Source organism: Agelaius tricolor, unplaced genomic scaffold (assembly GCF_023055355.1).
Source record: "Agelaius tricolor isolate 1412-34295 unplaced genomic scaffold, bAgeTri1.0.p SCAF_4, whole genome shotgun sequence".
NCBI classification, from domain to species: Eukaryota; Metazoa; Chordata; class Aves; order Passeriformes; family Icteridae; genus Agelaius; species Agelaius tricolor.
The window spans coordinates 43,406,497-43,429,062 of NW_027269264.1; the positions used below are offsets into that span (position 1 = coordinate 43,406,497).

The 22,566-nt window shown below is 36.9% G+C and overlaps 1 protein-coding gene across 1 annotated transcript in view; it reads left to right on the forward strand.

The window, feature by feature from the left end:
• The window catches only part of HCN1 (hyperpolarization activated cyclic nucleotide gated potassium channel 1), a 194,306-nt gene that overhangs the window by 147,820 nt on the left and 23,920 nt on the right, over positions 1 to 22,566 (forward strand). The window contains exon 5 of the mRNA XM_071425443.1: positions 2,484 to 2,630. Within this exon, the coding sequence (XP_071281544.1) occupies positions 2,484 to 2,630 (147 nt within the window). The remainder of the gene's footprint in view (positions 1 to 2,483; positions 2,631 to 22,566) is intronic.

The window sequence follows — 22,566 nt, forward strand, 5'->3', positions numbered from 1 at the left end:
AATACCTTTATTTCTAACCACTATTGATATCTATGGTCTGATACTGATATTTGATATCTGTATCCACAAAGAAAATACTCTCCAATATTAATTTAGGCAAATTCCTGGTTTACTACATAAAATTAACAAGACCATATTAATCTTGCTCTCTTTGTGTCTTCATTTCAGCACAGTTTTTTTTGCAATTTTCATGTGACACACCACAGTGGCAACTAATCTGGAATACCCACAGTATTGCCAGTAACATGTAGCAGGCTGACAATATGAACTTGCTTTTCTGAGGAATTGAAAAAGTAATTATTTCTTTTGCTGAGTTAATGAAAGATACCAGTTCCTGAGCAAGAGGGCAAGTTAAAAGTTTTGTGGTAACGCTACGCGTGAACAGAACGTCAAGAAGGGAGTAGTAGAACAGTGAATGATATAGAAAATGAGCCAAAATCACACACTGAGAAACATTAGGAAAATACTGATTAAAGAGCTAGTCATAGTATACTACCCACTCACAGGCTCAGATATTTAGATATGAGAAGGGATCTTGATATTATATTAGATGATTAAAAACTTATGGAAATTGGGGAAGGCTTTTCACTTCTTCATAGATTTTTAAAGAAAAGGATGCTAATATTCATCTGTGCCTATTATTCTATATATTACTAATTTGAAAACACTTTTGAGACATGCCAGTGATAAGCATTACTTTCCTACTAGTTTTATTTTTTCTTTTTCCCAAAAAGTCTCATGTGAAAGCATAAATCTTGTTAAAGAAAATAGCTTGCTAGTGCAGGAGAAAGCCCCCATTCAAATAACAGCACTAATGAAAGGCAGTGGTGGAAATTGCTGCCCAAGCAATTTCCTTGTAGCTCGAATTTTCCCTATTTCAAGGTCATTCTGGCATAAAAATCTTCTGCAGCTTGCTTGCAATATACATCAGAATGAATGTATTTCTTTTATTAGCAAGGATTATTCATTATTAGCGTTACTTAAGCACATTGTGTGTGAATAAGATTGTGTGAGGGGGCAGCCTCTGTCCTAGGGGCCATAGTGATGATATCTGATTTTAACCCACAATGTATGGATAAATTTCTTCATATCAGATCAGAAACCAATGTCAAGTATGCAAATTTAAATCTCACATCTTAAGGATGTGGGTGAAGAATTGTTACTGCAGAAGGGCAAAATGGCTGTGCAGGGGTTAAATCACTCTAACATATTCATTGTTAAATAGTCCCATGCAGAATTACTTTCCTTGTATTTTTGGAATATATGTTGTACACATGGCCTTATCTAATCTTTTGCCACTTTGCAAAGCAAAAGCTAATTTCAGTTACAGAGGATAGAACAATCTTCAATTATATAAGTTAAAGGATAGATGCTGCAGTTCACAAAAGAGGGCATGTACATTATACATTTGCTTAATTGTTCTACAGAGGTGCCAATCCTAATTAGGACTTCATTGGTTTTCTCGTTGGAAACAGTTTAGATTCCCTAATTAAGCATGAAATAACTAATAAAAAATAAATTAAGACTGTTTACATCTGTGAATCAAGTTTCTGCCAAGTTTTAACTCACCTTTCAGCCTGAGAAGGGATTTATCCTTCTCTGCCTCAGTGCCTTATCCTTTTCAGCTGAGACAAGGATGGTGGCTCTGAAGAGCAAAAATCTTATTCTGGTGGATTGGTCCATTTGTACTTTAGACAACTTGTCCTTTTTGTGGGTCTTAGATTATTATGTAGTTTAGTACACTACAACTATGAGTATGTTGATTTGGGACTTCATCTTCTGAAAATTATGCTATCCAAAAAAAGGCAAATCCCCAGAATATAGGACAGAGGACTAGTAAAAACTAACAAACCAAATGTACAGGGTAAATGAAGTGAGCTCTTCTTGGTCTCCTGGATCCTGGTATCTCTTTCTTCCCTCATATTCTGTTTCCTGATCCCACACCTATTTTTCTAGTTTACCTTTCTCTTCATCCCTCCTGAGGAATGTTTTCTATTTCATTTTCTCCACAGGTTTTAACTTCATAAGCATACACAACATTAATATGTTGCTTAGCAATACAGCATAGCCAGTTTCTAAAATTTCACAACTTCAGCTCTCCCCAAATGCAGTGCTACAGACTAAACACTGTGTACAGCTTTCCTGTCTACTGCATGAGCTAAAAATTGTGTTGGTGTATTTTTGCAGCTCCTGTACAGCTGGGAATTTAGGAAACATATGAGAAGTATGAGGGTTTGGCTTCCAAAACTTATATATTCATATGGATGCCAAAGGTAGTTTCTGTAATTTGTAGATATGCTGTCATGTGAGTAATATTACATTAATTAATATTTGTGTGAGAGTTTTCTGATATGTGAAAAAATTGTTACCTTTATAAAATATGTAGAGCTTAAGTGGACACATGAATGAATTTGTATTTTGTAGATACTTTTAGATAGCAAAAATTTGAGGCTTTTTTCTCCTCCCTTTTTTTATCCTGACAGTACAAGCAAGTGGAACAGTACATGTCATTCCACAAGTTACCTGCTGAGATGCGCCAGAAGATCCATGATTACTATGAGCATCGCTACCAAGGCAAGATCTTTGATGAAGAAAATATTTTGAATGAGCTCAATGATCCTCTAAGGGAGGTAAGATTAAAGTATTTGAATAGCTCTTCATGCTAAGAAAAAACTTCTTATCTTTGCTGTTTCTGTGTTGAAATGCTCTTTACCTTCTATAGCATTTCAGCTTCTTTACCATAGTCAATGGATGACCAGGATAATTTAATTTATACTAGGTTGACACAAAGAAATAAGAAGATCTACACTCTATTCAGGACCAGTCTGTCAATCACTGCCACATGAGGATGCCAAAGGATAAAATCCTGCCAAAGAGTAAAACCACCCCCTTATTGTTGACTGAAATTCACGTTTCTGCCACTTTTTGAAAAAGAGATCAGCTGGACTAAAATGGTCCTGGGTGAAATTCTTTTTCTACTCTCCCTACTTGTCAGCCATACATCTATACAGATAAAACCACTGAGAGTCACCACAAAGGGAGGGTTGCCTTTTTTCATTTTCTAAGGTAGCATCGTTGGTAAAGGTGGTCTTTACTTGAGATGAGGAAGCTGGAATATTATATATAAAAGTCATTTAAAAAATCTCTTTTTTAGGGGTTATGCGTTGCTATGTTATGTGATGTGATGTGTGGAAGCAGTTGGAATTTTCTCTGCTGGTGTGGGATCTTGCAGTAGCAGAAGTAGCTTCTTAATGGGAATAGAAATCAGATGATCTTCTGTTGGGCTGTGCTCATGCCTGACCTGGTCGAGGATGTTGGCTGATATCCTCTACTGAAAGAAGAGGAAAAATACCCAGAGAAGAAGCAAGTTAAAAAACTCAGAGGGAAGAGAGCATAAAAAGTGAAAAGAGAAAAGAAACAAGAAAATTAAGGGTGGAACAGTCTAGTGTGTGAAACTTGTGTAATTTTCAGTGCTACCAATTTTCAGTGCTTCTAATATCCTCTGCTTTTGGAGGAGTGGTGCTGATTATATGTCCATATGTGTGGGTATATATGGCTGTGTATAATATATATATATATATATATTTATATATTTTTATATATATATATATATAGCATGCAACAGAGCACAGCATGACATCTATACTTTTGGAAAGATAGATAGATGAAGGTTGGTCAGGGTTTTTTTCAAGTTTTGAGGGGCAAAGAGAGAATCTTTGTCTGTGATGGATTTTCTGTACTACTGAATCCTGCACTTTGTTAGGAGGGGAGGATGTCATAATCCATTGCCAAATTCAATCAAGTTCCATATTTAAAATAGTCATAAAGAAACAAAGCCTTGCCAAGTCACAGTTTATCCACACCTCTGTTGTGAAAGTCTCGTAGCGTCCTTCCTACAAACTGCCAAGTGGTAATGGTGAGTGCTGCCCAAAATTGTTGGTCTTTGCTAGATGCTTAAAGTCAAAATCAGGCCAAACCATGGTTGTTCTAACAATTTAATAACCCATGACTAAGTTCCAGATCCTTGACCTACTTAATTCCCTCACAGGTGTAGACTGAGGCCTTCCTTTATATTTTGAGTCAGTGTTTTGGAGTGCAGGTAGAGGGCCCTGGCTTCTGCATTGCCACTGCCTATTTACACTATGCCTCCCCTCAGTAGCTTTTGAAATGCCAAGAGGAGAATGTACTGCAAGAATCTGCCATGTGGGACAGGAGAAGTGTGGGAACCACCCCTAGAATACAGTGAGAGTAAAAACATGAATCTTGGCCAGTATGGAGCTTCTGTTTTGTTAAGAGAACAGAAGCATGTACAGACACTGACAGCAGAAACAGTTTCATCTGTTTCTACTTCTAAGAAAAGCATTTATCCAAAAGTAAAGCCTGATACCCTTCCATTGCAAAATACTATTTTACTATCAGCAATTTGCAATTGTGGCACTGTAATTACTTGTGTTTTCAGCTTTTCCTGCCTCCCTTTTTGTTTCCTTCCTTCCACTCTCCCTCCCCTAGCCCTGTCCCCTTCCCCTCCTTGTTTTCTAACAGCTTAGAAGCAGAAAGGCAAATTTGGTCAACCATAAAAAACAAAAAGCACTTCTGGTGAGAAATCAAGCATGTAAAATTTCAAAAATTAATGAGCCCCTAAAAACATGAAAGAATAATAGAATTTCATGGAAGGAGTGGCTTCTGATTTTGCTATGGTTATGCTATGCTTAGCAGGTCTTCTTTGTTCTCTCTTTTATATAACAAAAAAATAACTACAATCAGGTTGCACATTGCCCTGCTGACAACACAGTAGAGTTCCAGAGAAAGGTCAAAAAAAAGAAAGAGAAAAATAATAACTGGCCACTGGCAGTGCCATAACAGGTTTCTCAATGAATCTGTCCAAATTTTCAAGGCAGCTTATCAACTGTGGCCTGAAAACATCACTTAGGTATTTTGCTTAGTTAATAGTTTCAAATTCTGTTTTAGCTACCACTTCAGTATGTGCAGTTTAGTAGTGCAGGTGGTGTCTTTTTGATGCAAATAATGGATAATAAATTGGAGGCTTTTAAAGGTGGAACACAATTATTCATATATTGGATGGGCTTTACCATGTTACATGCCATTAACTGCACAAGGCTATAATAGGTAATAGCAAAAATACCCTGGCTGCATCATTGAAAACTAAATATTTAGTGCATTTCTTGAGTTTTTAATTAATCCTACATTTGCTTGTACTTGGAATTTGCTTGTACATGTAAACATTCAGAGTCTCCATAGGACATAGTTAGCTTGATAAAAGTAGTTTCTGAGAAGACATTAATCTGAAACCATTATTTCCTCACTTGGAGTAAGCAGAACAAAAGAAACTATACTAACTGCTGAGTAATTATAGCATCGTGAAATGTTATGAAAAAATTGCAGGGTTTTCACTACTTCTTGTTCTCAGCCATCCAAATTTACTGTATGGGCTGAAATTTTCCACAGCTATGCTTTCTTTAAGAGTGATGACCTTCTTTTTGGTCCATGTTTTAAAATTTTGGGGGTTTTTTTAGCAAGAAAGTAATTATGCATGATATAAATATGATCATTCAACCATTAAAAATAGCTAAAGTACATAGAATTAGCAGCAAAAATCTAGTGTAAAAATAATTCTTACATGATCAATGCTAGTAATAAAGCTGTATATGCTTATAGAATCATAGAATCATATAATCATAGAATATGCTGAGTTGGAAGGGACTCAGGGTCATTGAGTCCAACCCCTGACCCTGCACAGCACCATCCATCCCCAGGAGTCACACCCTGTGCCTGAGAGTGTTCAAGCACTTCTTGAGCTCTGTCAGGCTGCTGCTGTGACCACTGCCCTGGGGAGCCTGTTCCAGTGCCCAAACACCCTCTGGGGGAAAAATCTTTTTTAATAGGCAACCTTTTTCTAACCCTCCCCTGGCACAACTTCAGGCCATTCCCTTGGGTCCTGTCACTGGGCACTCAGAGCAGAGATCAGTGCCTGCCCCTTCTTTTCCCCTCACAAGGAGGTTGTAGCTGCAGTGGGGTCTCCCCTCAGTCTCCCCCAGGGTGAACAGACCAGGTGACTTCAGCTGCTCCCATTCAGCTTCCCCTCAAGGCCCTTCATCATCCTTGTTACCCTCCACTAATAGTTCAATGTCCTTTTGTACTCTGGCACCCAAAATGGCACACAGGACTTAAGGTGAGGTCACACCAGTGCAGAGCAGGACAATCATCTGCCTTGATAGCAGAGGTTAAGACTTTGTAAAAGAGGATGAATGTTCATTTTAATGAGCTTCTGAACAATATGGTGGATTGGATGATTAAAATAATGAAAATCTGAAAAAAGATTTGATGCATGTGTGTGAGTGCCTAGCTTGGTTGGATAATAGAAATAGAGTCATGCTTATTGTGGGCAATTAACAAGGCTTCATTAAAAAAAAGGGGAAAAGGAATCCTGAACCTTTTTAAACTGTACAAGGCTCTGTCTAAGTGCTTCAAAGTTGAGTAAAGCAACTGGTTCCTGACCTGTATCCTTCAAGAATAATCTAGTATTAACAAAGAGATTGCATTCAATGGCTGGGAACTAAGACAACGTTTATGAGACTGAAAAGCTCTATATTCTATCCTGTTTAGTTAATTGCACAATTTGGGTGTATTAGTCCACCAGTAACGTAATTAATTGGATACTCTCAGCTCTGCACGCTCAAACTGAATTAACCATAAGTTGCAATATGCTATGTGCATATCTGCTTGTAAGCATACATGCTCTCTGTATGTATCGTGTACTCTCAAAAGTAAACTGTAAGGGTTTCTTTTCATTAAATTCAGAAATTTCACTTGAATTGAAAGCATATCCCCATTTCCACACTCAGACTTATCTGATAATACGTGTCCAGTCTTCTCAAGAACAGGATAATCAAGATACTCCTGGCAGTTAGAATTTTGGTAGAGATGACAGATTTTAAATTTCTTCTTTGATGCCATGCAGCGTTGGATTCATCCAACCTATCTGTCGCTCCATACAAGTTCTGCAACAAGTCTAAGATAATAATCAGGCTCTCTCTGCACACACCACCCACACACACATGCTCTCACGGTAAAGAAAACATAGCTGACTAGCTTAGAAAAAAGACTGCATTTTCTAACAGCAATTGACATGTGAAATAAATTCTGTCTTTAACAGCAATTGCAGTTAACTGTCTCTCTCCCTCATTTCTTGACTCAGTGATTAGAAACAATTAGCTCGTTGTCCTTATATAAATATCATCTCTAGCTCTTCAGCAGGCTGAGCTATTAAACTTCACATTTTTTAACTTGTAATTCTTACCTTCTACAAGGCTTGAATATCTTTTGGCCTTAGGAGGCCTTAATCCAAAGGGGTTCTTTGTAATTGTCATTACATGAAATGGAGACTCTACAGACAAGAAGCTAAAAAAACCAAATGCTCCTAAGAGAAATATATTCTAAAAGAACACCTGAGTTATAAAAGTTGAAATACATATACATTGCTAGTTCTATCTTGTAACTGAGTATAAGTCAAAGTGACTCAGCTCTGGCCTTTGTTTAAGCCATCAGTCTTGCCAGCAGTGGCTGTGGGTGCATGCCCATGAAAGAACAAGAACAGGGAAAGTATGGTGACCCTTAATGACTGTCCTAGACTCTCAGTATTTTCAGGTGAAGGGTTTCAGTATTTTCAGGTTCAGTACTGGGTAATCCTTAATACACATCTCTTCCAATTCCTTATTTGCATTCTTTAATTCTAAGTACTCTTTGCAGCTACACCATCCTTTGTCAAAGAGCACAGACCTGACCCCTCCTGCATGAGAAACCACCATCTTCTTTTGGAATTGAAAATGGCTCCAAATGTTTTTTGGTTTAGATGGCCATTAATTCTTGTAGCAAAAATGATATAGTACAGTCAATTTTTACTGACTCTTTGCATGCCAGTTATGATTTTATAGTTTTGAGATAACATCCTTAAATATATTTTTTAAATGTTAATTCTTTCTTGCATGGAAGCTAGATCATTCTTCTTGCCATTTTCATTATTTTTCCCTGGGTCTACTATAGCCTTTTAGAGGTGAAAGCATCAGTTCTGCAGCAAGATATATGCTATAATAATGCAAGTAATTCCTAATATTGATTTGCTTTTTAATCACTGCCAAGCATTGAGTTTACTTTTTCTTTTAAATTGTAATGGTAAAAACTAAGTGGTAACAAATACATTATTTCATGCATTTATTTAGGTGTATCACTTAATATTGCTCCCCACCAGTAACTTCCAACCAGACCATAAGAAGCTTCTTGTAGTTTCTTTTTGCAAGCTTCTCCACCTTTACATGGTGCTGTTTCTGGAACTGAGCAGACCTTTGTGAAGTCCTTGACTTCTGTTGTTCCCATGGGGATAGTGAATGCAGGTACATTGTGGTACCCATGACAGCCTAATGAGTCAGGTGTAGGGTTCCGAGAAGCCTCTTAGTGCTGCATTAGGAGTGGCATTTTGTGACAGTTCCTGTGAGAAAAGTACTCTCACAATAAAGTGAAGGAAAGCTTCCATTACTTGATTTATAATTTATATTGTATCTGAGTGAAAATTTGACCCAAACCAAATGGTTTGGTACTTGTAAACAAATTAGGTATTTTTGTAGAGAAATATTTTGTGTGTTTAAAGTCAGTTTTAAAATTAGCAATTTGGTAACCTCGGTGTTCTTTCTTAATTGTTGACCTTCTCATTTTCCCTATTAAAATTTCTCTCTTTTTTTTATATCTTTCTTTTATTTAGTAATTATCTTTAGAAATCACTAAGCAATGTATTCTTATTTAGACTATACTATAGTACTGTGCACAAAAGATGAAGCATCTCCATAGTAATAATATAAGGCCAAAATGGGGTGTGATTGGACTTTCAAATATTAAAATAATGGTAGTTTTTTTTTTTAATTATAACACAATAAATTATCATAGAAATGTTTGAATTTGGAGATTTTGATTCCATTACAACTTATGTCCATAAATTTATCTCATAAAAACAGGTAACTAGTTCACTGCAATCCACTGTATTTTTCTGCATTTTAAAATGCAGTGATCCTTTGTACGAAGCTTAAAGAGAGGAACTAAAAAAATGTATCCTCATTATAGAGGTAGTCACATTGGAAGTCACTTAAATATCTCCTTTTCTTTAATTAGTGAATTAAAGGGGGGTGTGGGTGTTTGTTTATTTGTTTGTTTGTTTGTTTTTCTCAGAGGCTCAGGTAAAGTATAACTGTAGTCCATATTCTGGAGTACTGAATCATGAGTGAATTATGCAGCATGTCAGTCTTGCAGAATACATGCTGATATACCACAGCATGATTTATTTGGCTAATGCTGAAAAAGAAAATTGGTGGTTTTTAAATATCTGTGTAAATTATGTCTAAATTGCAGTCCAAGTATACAAGGCTGAAAGAAAAGTTCTTAAGGAACTATAATGAAGCTTTTAAAATTGGAAATAGTAGCAAATGGCCATTTTAATGTGGAAATGGGCAGACAATCACCAGGTGGTGATTGGATTATTGTGTTTTAAGATGATTTTCCTCCGCAGGTGTGACGTGGTAACAAACGGTGTGCACACTCAAGGCTGTTTTCCAGGGACCTAAGACAATGTGGTTTGATTTGCTGAGCTCTGGGGAGTGTTTGCCCTTTGATGTATGCACATTCACGGTGTACATGCTGGAGTGAAATTGTCAGCCACTTCCACTGCTGTTCCCCATGTTCAGGAAACTTTGATCACGGTCCTATTGGTGTTTGACATGCTTTATTAGCAAATCCATCCTGAGCTGAGACATGCTTTGACAAGTCCCAGATCTAATTGCTTCCGATAGCGCAGATAATAATACACCAGTACTCCTCAGTAGTTATGATTTTGAATAGTCATGTTACTGCACCTACAAGACTCCTTTGTTGTAATTGTTTAATAAATATTTCAGACATGACAGTTCTTTCATGAGTTCTTCAAATATACTAATCCAAATAAATGCCCGATTCTTAGTGCAGCAGTTGTCTTTCATATAAAGCGAGGCAAGCTGTTTGATAAAAGTTCCAAACTATTAGATGCAAACTGGATGCTGTGAGAGAGGTAAAATCCTGTTACAGAAAAGTAAATCCAGTCTGTGTGTGCTCCTGTGGGAAGTGCTGTTCAGGCATCTGAAGAGCAGAATCAGAAAGGTTTTTGTGGGCACCAGGTCCAGTGCAGTGCGAGAATAGCATCTGTCCTGCTGAGACTAAATTCACCCCCTGCCTTGTTCTGCCCAAGACCGTGCTTCCAAGTGTTGGTCATGTCTCAGTTTTTAACAGACCAAAGAATTGCTCAGCTGCTTGACACCAAGGTGGTGCTTGGGGCAGTGGATGGAAAGAGTCAAGCACTTTTTTTTAAATCTCCTTGCAGTTTCTGGGGAAAGCCAAGAGACATTGCCATAAATTGGTGCCTACCACAACATGTTCATTCCTATCAGATCTGAATATGCTATTGCAATTAGAGATAGCATTGCTGATTTTTTAGGAGGTTCAAAATAGTAATAGTAACATACTTCAGATAACTCCTGAGTTAGGTCTTCTTTTGTAAACACATTCTTTTAATACTAAGCTTGCTTTGGCTTGAGAGGTGTCCTTTTTGGTAGGATGTGAGAAATTTTGGTTTATTTAGCTGAAACCAAATGATCATTGTCCCTAATCCCTGATTTGTGACTACTAATTCATTACAGTAAAAGAGCAGAATTTAAAATATGTTCCTCTGAACTCTTTAGAGAATAACTGAAGATAAATGAAAAACAAGTAAATTAAAATTCTTGATGCAGAGCTGGAAATTACATTGTTTCTCTTAATACAAGATTAGGATCTGGCACCCTGGTACTCCAGAGTTCTCCATTTCTTCTTCATTGACTTCTGCAAAAAAAAGTCACAGCATTCCATAATGAAAGCATGGGAAGGTGAAAGGAGAAAACAGAGGGGCAGGATGCAGACAGGACTCCAGTAGAAAACCTATTTCAAACAAGGCAGAGATGCACAGTACAGACATGCCCACATCCATCCCTCTCCTGTAAATCTCATTAATGGAGGTGGTTGATAGTGAACATCTTTTCCTTGAGTTTTCATTGTGGAATTTAAATTCAGAAAGCAGGCTAAAGGCTTTTGAAGCAGACTTGTTTGGAACCAGCAAAAATGGTGTGAGGGGCATTAAATACAAAAGGTTCGGTGTTGAGGGGGCACCCTTTTAATGTGCCGCTGCCTATGAAAGTCACCACAAAGATCAGAGTTGTGACTCACCTCCAGCAAAAGGAAATAAATATGCCATGAACTGTTTGATGCAGAAGCAAATGCATGTGCCTATTTTTATGCACTCAGTTGCACATTATGGTAGTAACAGCATACAGAAGGGTACACAGCACTTCCCATGCATAAATCTGTAGTTGCCTTTTAAAAGCATGTGATCTCAAAGGCAAAGACAAGGAGAGCAAAAAACAACAGAGCACCAGATCTGTTCTGAAGGTACATTTATGAATTTAATTTCCTGTTGATGCACCAATGATTTAGGAAGGTTAACCTAGTTAAAGCTGTGGGAGATAATCCAAGTTAAATTTTGCACCTCAAGGCAATGCTAAATCTTTGTTTTACTTCCATCCTAGTGCTACTTGAGCAAAAAAAGATGTACATTACTTTGAAACCTACACAAAACTCTGCCTAATCTGTACTTTTGTATTGTAACTGTTATCTAGAAGATGCAATATGCAAATGCTTAAAATCTTTTCTCCTGAAATTTTACTGCAGTAAAAGTAAAAGTTGAAACACTGAATTGTTTTTAGTACATGATGAAAATCTGGAGTCTCCTTTACAGCTCCAGAATAATCTTTTGAAAATCTAATCTCTTTTGATGGATAATTTCAATGTAAGGGATTAAATAGAAATGGAAATTGAATTAAAATTTTTGAAATTATTATAAATAGACAGATAATTAAATATAGCATAGATATGGATGCACAAGGTGTTGAATTACACTTGTTTCATTTAAAGTGTCTAACACTGATAGAACTTAATATGTGATACTTGTGATTAATGAGAGTCTCAGAGAGGAGTGAAATTAAAAGCTGGAGCAAAATGTGGAGTCTGACACTGTGAGTACAGGTACAGACTTCCTGGTAGCTCCTGGACTGAGTTCAAGGCAATATTTTTATCTGTCCCCACTGCCTCTTTCACAATACCTTTTCACAATGCTGGCTCAGTTGTAGCACTGGACCCTAAGCCAGCTTGGGTAGTAGTAGAGCACTGACAGGCAAGGAATTCCTTGAAAAGGATTTTTATCTCCTAGCTTGTTCTGTGAAGTCTATGTTAATTTTCTTCTCAATAAATGAATTTTTCTTTTCCCTCACTTGTGAAAAGCAAAAAAATTCCATGCTTGGTTGAAAGGATACAAATGAGGTACCCTAAAACATGAACAGTTGCAAATTTGTGAACTGATCATTGCATGTTTGTGCACTCGCTGAAGCAATGGGATGATTGCTACACGACTAAAATATTCTGTAGATAAAATAAACACCTGTGTGGTATCAATTTAAAGAAAAGCCACATTCTTTGTAATTAGCAGTTTTCACTTCAGCCTGTATGGCTGTCATTAGATCACTGTGCAACTGAAACTATTATTTTTGTAATCTCATTAAGATCCCTTACATGTATTAAAAAATTAAGTTTACTTCATAGTGAGAATTTTTTCTTTTACTAAGTTGAAAATCAGGAAGCAACAATGTATTTGTGTCTATTTAAAAAGTAAGAAAGGAGCAGAATTATTAAGAAACATTTGAAAAATTTGCATTATGCTATGGGAGTTGTAAGAGAGTATTTGGGAAATGCAGGTAGTACAGATATCCACAATCCCCAAAACAAAAATCCAGAAACTCGATGTACCAATCATTGCCACACGTTGAATAAACACTTGTGTATTTATGAAAATGCAAGTTTTCACTAAGAGTAGAAAGTCTCCCACCCGGCAGGGTTGGAAATGAAATAGTTCATGCTTTTTAACACCTGGCAGAAAACAGATTCACTACTTAGACGAAGAGAAATGCTGTCAGTATTGTGTGCGGACAGCTTAATTTATATAAGCCCTTGAAGGGAATTAAGAAGCAAAGGCATCTGTAGAGGAGCAGAAATGGAGTGTATGTAGCTTGCTTTGTCATTCTCTAACACCAGATACGTTCTTCATAATATTGATACTTAGAGCAATGGGACAAACTTAGAATGTGAGAAAGAGGTTAATAACCTTCCTGAGCCATTATTTAAAGTTCATGGCTGGCCTATTTTTAGGCCACCATGTGAAAAGAAGTTAGCTGAAAATAGATACAGATCATGTGTCCTTGCAGAATATAGAACATCAGGACATTTCATTTCCAAAGAACATAATTGGGACTTGGAGCAGAATCTTCTTTCCTCTCACCTCTTTGCTTGGAGATTATAACTTGGGTTATACAAGCACACACTCTTACGTGAGTTGTATCAACCTCTAAATAAGATAACTAAATCTAATTTGAAATATAGTTTCTAATAGGACACATTAATTAGTTACACTTTGATTTTTTTTTTCATTTAATGTAAAGGACATAGAGGTATGTCCAGTACACATATCAATACATGTGTGGGAGAACATATATATGCATATGTGTATATATGTATATACATGTTGATATATATATATATACACACACATACATACATACATATATTTACCTATATACATATACTCTGACACATACATGCAAACACACGTACAGGATGTCTGTGTGAGAAGAATGCTGTGTCAAACTCTGTTGATACCTTTGCAAAGTACTAAGTGCATATATTGCATTAGGTACTCTGATATGGTCTCCCTTCTTCTGCTGTTGCCATATATCTCAGCACTAATTTCCTTATGCCACCAGACTATATTTATAATATATTACCTTAAAATTATTTGTAGTTACAAGGAGTTTAGGGGTCCTCCTATGATACAAAATCAATATAGAGAAATTTATTCATAAAAGTAGAGATTAAGATATAGTCTAAAGATAATTTCAAGAACTTTCTGAATAAATTATAGGAATATATTTCTTATGGAAATAAACCTCAGCCTATCTTTAATTCACTAAGTGAGCCATTAAATTATACATATAAGTTAATTAAATGCTACTAATAGTTATATACATTTCAAACTTTGAGCAAGCAGATGAACTGAAATTGTTTTGAAAAAGAATATTAAAATTACATAAAGAACAGCATACCATGGCTGCCTGGGCTCATGCACAGATGCTAATGGCAGATCCTGAGTGCCCTGCTGTCATCCGACCCCTTTGCTTTTAGTGTATGTCCAACCCTGTAGTAGAAGCACAAGCACAGGTATTTAAGGCCTCAGTGATGGCATTCAAAGAGCAAAGCAAAGAGTAAATGTAGACAGCAGAAGGCTGTAGGCATCTCCCCTGGTTTCTTTTTTATTATTTACATAGCTGCTTCTTCTCCATTTTCTATAGAATAAGAGTTTTCAGAATGTAAAAATGCTGAGGATGTCCTGGTGCATCCTTGATATGTCAAGTCTTGACGGTGATTTGGCTCCTAGTTGTAAAGTGACTCTGTTACTCTGATGCCATGCCATTATTTAGTGTGTCTGCCTACACACTAAACACTGGACGTTTAAAGTCTGATGCATTACTTTTGCTCTAGCTGTTATTACTAATACACATTGACTCGTCTACTCCTGCCAGATTTCCTTCTCTTTGCTCCACATGATCTGCTATTGAGGCTGTTTCTGCTGTCACCATTTGCCCTCCTCAAATTTTTTCCACTCTTTACAACTCCCTTGCAATTTATTCATCTCTTTCCCCTGCAGCTACCAATATTAGCCAAAGTGGTACTCTCAAACAAATTCTGTCTTGAGGGCTGTCTGGCTGACACTCTACTAAATTATTCCCAGAAAATTCATCTCCATTTTTATGACCTGCTGATAACTTTTCTGGAGCCAGCTCTCTATGTCTCACCCTTACAAATGAGCATCATCCTCATGTTTCACTGTAAACCAGGGCTCTAAAATCAGCACTTTCAATATTTTTCTGCTTCTGCATGCTTGAGCTCTGGTGCAGTGGCCTGAATGTGGGTCATGGACTTCTTACACCTGTATTGCAAGTTGCTACTCACAACATAAGATCACTGAGCCTTTGCACCTGATACCACTCCAGCATCCTTGCCAGTAGTTTCCTTTAGAAGGCAAATTCAAATGGTATTACAATTAGCTTGCCCCAGTTCACATTGCAAAGCAGTGACGAAGGCCGAGTTCAGAATTAGAAAGGGATTGTGCATCCTCCTTATCTTTCTTTTTATATCCTTCTGTTATATATAGCTGTGTACCTCTCTAGCTGGCATTGTAAATATTCTAGCACATATACATGCAGGCATTCAGGGTCCTGTCACACATTTACCTAAGAAACCTAAATAATTCTTATTCATTATAAAAATCTCTTTTTCTCACCTTAAAATGTTGAATATACATGGTCTAACAAAGTCTAAATTTTGTGTGTTAGGTAGAGTTAAAAGTTTGATATTTCTTGCACATAATATAATGTAGGCCTTTACTGAGTAGTTACAAATCAAATTAGATGCAAACTGAAATGTACTTAAAAACACTAAACATAATTTCAGTGTGGATATTCCAAGTTCAGCTAACTGGGATTTATCCAGTATCATCGGTAAGATTTAATTTAAGCCACTTAATAAATTTATAGAGAGAGCCTTTGAACCAGTGGGCTTTTAATTCATTATAAGAAGAGTAAGTGTTAACCTAGCAATTAACAAGATAACAGTATTTCTCATCCAGAGCTGCTCAAGAGCTGTAAAATAACTCAGTGAACAAATCACCACTGATTTTTAAATAACTGTTTTCCTGGTTGTTGTTGCTACTGTGTCAACTAAACCATACACATAGGGTGTAGATAAAGAACCTTCTCTTGGGAACTGTGTTCTTGCTCACTTTTGGCCATCTGGGTTGCAGTACATGGAGGACAGAAGAAGGGAGGAGAGGACAAAGGGAGAGTTGGAATGGCAGAAGGAATTACTTGCCTGTTTCAGAGCACACATTAAACTTTCCATGGATGCATTCACAGCTTCTGTTTCTGATCTTGAACAAACAAGAGCAAATCAGAAATAACACAAAAAAATTGTACCCAAACCATGGCTTTCCATTTCTTTTAAGGCATGTTTATATTTTCCCACCACCTAGTTCTTTGCTTCAAACTTTGTTTTAGCCCCCAGTCACCCCTGATAGCTTTAAACACAGATTTCTTCCTCCCTGCTTTCATCCACAAGTTATTCTATGCATGGCATTCCTTTTCTCAAGTGAGAGAAACTCTTCAGGCTGTCCTGCATTCTAACTGTATGTTTTAAACAATAAAGCACCCCAATCAATATATTTTACCTAATAATTTACACAAATGTAACTCAGGCTGCCTTTGTGAAACTCCACTGTGTCCTCTTTTTCTTTCTCTCAAGCACAATTACTTTACTTTGCCATCAGGTGAATCAAGCACTGTCCTGAGAACAGCAGCACTCTTTCCAGCACTGTTCTAAAACAAACCCCCTTTTCTTGTGGTGATCAGGTAAAATCTTACTGACTTGGGTGGATACTGGAGGTAGTCTTCATTGAGCAAAGCTGTAAGTAGCAATTGAACTAGTTTTTTTTTTTTTTGGAGCATGTAGTAGTGTAGTAGTTACTACTATTAAAAAGTGGTAGCTGTCACACAGATGACATAGAAGGTAAAGCACATACTGACTGGTGATGGCAAGTGGGGTTTCAGTACAAAGGCATAGCAGTGGAAATGGTTTCCAGTACCATTAAACAAGATCACCAGCTGGAGGAGGTGACTGGAGGCTCCAAAGACATGGAGAAGCAGTGCTGCAGTAGAGACTAACCTGTGAGCAAGCAAACTGGACAGAGTTTTGTGATTATTAGCAAAACTTTCTCCTCTTTCTTAATCACTAAAAGTGATGCTTAGGAAAACATGAAAGTTGCTTCATTCATTGTGAAGCAAACATGAAGTCTAACTCGTGCCACTTTTCCATGCACTTAACACAAAATATGGATAATCATATAGATACCAACAGGATATTGGTGCTGATAGGAGTTTTTCAACTTCATATTCCTTAGTATTTATTTTCTGCTGCAGTGTTAAAGTACATGTGTTTAAATCTGTATTCTCATTGGCTTAATGGGCAACTTCAATATTTAAAATTCCTGATAAACAAAGATTTCAGCCTTAATTAGCACCCCCCCAAGATATTATTTTAAATACTGTATAGGATTAACAAGTACAACATTCCAGTGTACACACACACAAATGGGAATGAAGATATTTAGTTACTCGGGGGCAAAAAACTGAAATAGTGATTGTTAAATACTTTTGAAAATTGCAGTTTATTTATTCAGTTAATAAGACAGCACAGTCTCTACAGCAACTGCTGTTATGGTACAGCACTAATTCCACATTACCTTCTTTAATAAACTGTGGGTGTTTTTTCCAAAAAAGGATACACAGAGAAAATTTGTTCAGCAGAATATTTTAAAGGATAAAACCTTCAAGAAGTAGAGACTGGTCAAATGGACCAAACTTTAAGTACTTATCTCAATTATCAGGACTTCTCAGGCTTTTGAAATTAGACTGGCTATCTCTCTTTTACAGGCTTCCTTAAAACATTGGCTGTATTGCTGCTCCCATTTTAAAGCCTCTCGTCCTTTTTCCAGCTGGAAAACAAACTTAAGCAGCATTTAGCATTTCAGAACATTGAAGAAGATGAAAGCTAAATTCCTTTTAAAAATAGTTAGAAAATGGATAAGCAGTAGATGAATGAAAGAGTTGATAGTATCTTTTTTCTTTCTTTTTCTCTTTTCTAATCTTCTAAATATAATGGACAATCCGAAGAGGAGCTTGAGATGCACAGGACTGCTTTCTCTTAAGCTCCATTAAATCAATTAACAAGCTGGGAAAAAGATGGATATCTTTCATCAGAGTGCCTTTATTGGAGGTTTGGTTGAACCATATTGCCTCAAAAGGATTATTCTGTCTGCATTGGAATTTAATGCAATAATAATACTGAAGCATAAAAAATGCATATAAAGAGTTGAATAGAAAATTCTAATCAAGAAGGGAATGACAGAAAAGTATGCAGAAGGCCGACGTTTAATCAGCTAAGCGAAGAAAATATAATTGGTCAAATCTTTATCCCTCCTGATTGCAAATGCATAAAAAAGATTGCTTTCTGTTCGAAGACAGCAATACCAGCTACCATATGCTCTGTTTAGGGCTGACTTGTCTTAATCGGAGTTGAAAAGAGCTAGACAGAAAAAAAACCCCTGCTTTAACTCAGTCCTGTCAGTCTTGGTAGAATCAGAATTTCATTCATTGTTTTTCTGCAAAGCCTATGAATTCCTTCCTTCATTGTGCCTAAGTTTATCTCACAGCTGGATGGCAAATTTTCTGCATTTGGATATGCTTTATCCAGGTATATACTGGGGGTCTTGGGAGCTGGAGGACTTTGAAAATGAAATAGACAGGCTGGTCACTGGTTTTCAAGGCAATTGAGATCCCATGGACTCTCTTTGCCTTAGAGATCAAAGGCTTTTTTCAGGTTTTATGCTTTGTCTTTGGGTCAGATAAGTTGGTACCTCAGACCAGAGCATTCTTGGGCTTTAAAATATATAACCATAGGGGCTACACAGGCTTCTAAAACAGACACAAGGAACATCCAGTTATATTGACAAAATGACAAAATACCAAATCCTGAAGGAAAAAGAATAGTGTTTCTTGACACAATTCTAGATATACTGGTGAAGAGTTACCATGTTTAAAAGTAAAATTTAAGCAGAGTCTCTATGTTGAAACTTATCAGTGTAATTGAAAAATGGAAAGTTGAGGCAATCCCATTCAAAGAGAAAAAAAATTTATGTAGTTGTTTTTACTTACATGAAAGGCCTCTGAGCAAAATTTATTCTTAAGTCATACACTCTGTAGAGATGATAAAACAGAATGTGTCAAAGCAATTTGAACAACTTCAGGTGCACCAGAAATAAAGAATATTACATCCCATTGCCACATGTAGATTTTCTGGCATTTAACAAGTTGTTAGATAATGATGTAGTCATTCCCTCAGTGGGATACTAATCCTAGTCCTCCTGACTGCCTGCTGTCATAAAACCTGTGAGAACTTAGTATCAGTGAGATGCCTCCTTTCTGCCAAACTCAACTATAATTGACCAATGGGTTAAAAAATTACAGGAAATCATGAACACATAGAGAATATAGCTCCTTAGAACTGGGTTTAAATATATCTAACCTGCTCAAATTAACCCAAATCCCTAAATATAATGCCTATGGTTCTCTCTTAATGATGGGTCAGTAATTTTTCATTTGCAAGGTATTTCTAAGGGAAAAATAGTTTTCTCAGTAAAGTGATTTCTTCCTTTCAATGATCAGGAAATTAAGACTGATTTAGTTTCACATCCTTTTAAAGCAAAATGTAAAGGAACACTTGGGGAAAAAAAGGTGCACTGTTACAGTTATACACTAGATTTTTGCAATAGTATGTAGAAGTCTCATAATTAAGCTAAACTAAGCCATTTTTCCAAATGGCCTACACATAGGGAGAACATAGTTTGTTGATGGAAGTAGTACCTTTTATTAGCTCAACTGGATTACTGAGAAAAAGTAAAGAACTTTTCAGGCATACAGATCTTTCAAGAACTTTTCCTTTTTTATGGCAACAGGATTTTCCAGTCAGTCTAACTACTATCCATCTAAAAATTTTCTGGAAAAGAGGTCCTAAAAACTTCTAGAGATGCCATCAGACAACTGCAGTCACGGTTGGGACAGCCTTGTGACTGCTTCTGTAACATCTTGAGATGCTTCAGAGAAGCCATCAAGAAATATTGAACCCACACAAAATGATAATATCTGACGCTTTAACATCAGTTTGAAAAAAGTCCAGAAAGGTCAAGATGAGTAATAAATCCAATATAGTACAAAGGAGCAGAAGCCAGTGTAATTACCTAACCAATCTCTTATATAAAGCAGACCATTGCATCTCTTAATTATTGTGTAAGAGACCAGCAATTGGGATAGATCAACACTTGCTCTATCTAGGTCTGATTCATTCTTGCTCTTTAACCATTTCAGCTATATAATGCATTCCTAATCCCTTCTTCAAGCTTCATTTGATATTGTCTTCCGTGATCCTTTCCTCAGGCTTCGTTTGGTATTTTCTTCAAGTAGAGGTGAGACAAAATCTCATTTAATGAAGATATAATAGTGGGCACCATAGTCTGGTTCCAGTCTAGCTCCAAAGAATTAAAAGAAAAATAAGAGTGGAAGATTTTTCTCTATACAAAATGTCAACTCTTAATTTGTCAGTTTGTTCTTTTGTTACCTCTCTTTTAAAACTCAGAACTTTTTCTCCTAGTACTTCTGAGTTACATAAAACACTTTCATAATCTTTACTGTTTCTTTCTCCCCAGGATGATATTTAAAGTAATACACAAGAACCTGAAATTGCAGAACTGCCTGTGATTAAGATTCAGGGAAATGTATTTTACTGCTCTGAATGATCTCATATTTAAATAAAAGAACACTTTAAAGAAAAACAAAGCACTTAAAAATGACACATTTCTTTCTCCCTCGGTAATTTTCCACCTTCTAACATCTTAAATAAGGGAAGTTTGTACTTTAGTGCAAACTTTCACAGAAAACTAATCAACAAAATGAATGCATTACTTGGAATAACAGCTGAAATTACCTCAGCAGGGTGGTTTTGTAGCTATGTTGGTACCTTCATTAGGCAACTCAGGCTGAGCAGGATAATGTGTGTGCATACATGGGCATATCCAGATACAGGTTACATAATGTGACAGAAAAGTGGGCAGAAGATTGAGCCATAAGAGGACATGAGATTCCATGGGTGAAAATCCTCTTTCAAAGGTATGTGTTGTTGGGATTCCCAAGATGTGATGAATTCCCTTCTGGTGGGTAGGACTGGATCTGCACAGAGGATTCATCCAGGTCTGAATTCTCCCCTCTCTATACTGATAAAGATATGTTAGGGATAACTTCTTTTTTTTTTCCAATTTCCCTTTTGTTTACTTCATCTGCCCTACTTTTCAGCTTTCACTCCAGACACCAATTCTCCAGGTTTTGTGTTCCTGTGTTCTCACTTTTCTGCAATTTCCATTTCTCAACCTGTTTTTAAAGTCAAGATTCCTGCCTTCTTTTTTTTTCTGTTTATTTTTTTCTAGGTCTTACTGTTCCTTCTTTGTGTTTCTTCCCATTCTCTCTTTCATAGTACTACTCCACCTATTTTACTCATTCTTCCTAATCTTGACTGGAGCTGAACTTTCTACTCTCCCAGCCTTTTCTGTGCTTCCCCACCAGCTTCTATATAATTTCCAGTCAATTTTTGCTTTCTTTAGTAATTTCCTTTCTCTGCCTCCTGGGCATGCAAGACAAGCTATTCACTTTCAGAAGCAGAAAACAAGCAGCAAGCCTACTGAAAAGTCCCTGAGCAAGACAAGACAAGTAATAGCTGTTGCCAGCGTCAGTGGAGACGGCAGCAAGGCAGTCTCATGGGGAGCAGGGGATGTAGTCTGGAGCTCCTCATGGGATGCCACCACATTGCTGGCAGTCAAAGAAGCAAATAACTTTCCTTTGGGAGGGAGGTGATGGCTGAAGCATTACTAATAAATGTAGAGTTTAAACAAGAAGGAAAATAAGCTTGTCTCCATGCCTTAGAAAGACAGACAGTTGGAATCTCATTATGATACTTATTGCCTCATAAAAAATATACTTAGAGGGTATCTTGGCATTGCCCTTCTTGACCTACTGACTCAGCAGTATTCACAGATTTGAATGTCACCGATATGGCAATCCGCATGCTGCTACTTGCAATCATTTTTGGATTCAGGCAAACAGAAGACATCCTGCATCAAATTTACCATGGGTTTTTTACATGGGAAACTAGTTTTTAGGGTGCTTAGTGAGACATTTTGTTCAAATTTACTTTTCTAAGTCCCACTAGATTTATTTGGAAAGCATGTTGATTGCTCAGGGAAAGGTGGTTGTTTCTTCACTCTTCTCACTCTTAATGCACTTGCCTGTTAGTTGCTTCAGTAACAAATGTCTTCCCTTCAGAGGGGAATTCCCATGTCTTTCCCAGATGCAAGGGAACTGATTTGACGAACCCACTATGGTTTTGTTGCTTATAGTGTGAAATTACTTGAACTTCCCCAACATGCCTATAAGCAGGTTATTACATTGTGGGACAGGGAGAGGAAAAGAATTTGTGTGATCTCTGGACAATTATATCTGAGCTTCATGCTCAGGGTTGTCTGTGTGGCATATATGAGATATATGAGACAGCAGATGCATGGAGCCACTTCCAGCAGGAATGCAGTCATGGGAGTGAGAGCACTGGCAGGTGGAATTTGTCCTTTACATCAATCTTGAAGTATTAGTTTAAGAAATGCTAGGGGTACTCCACAGACAATGA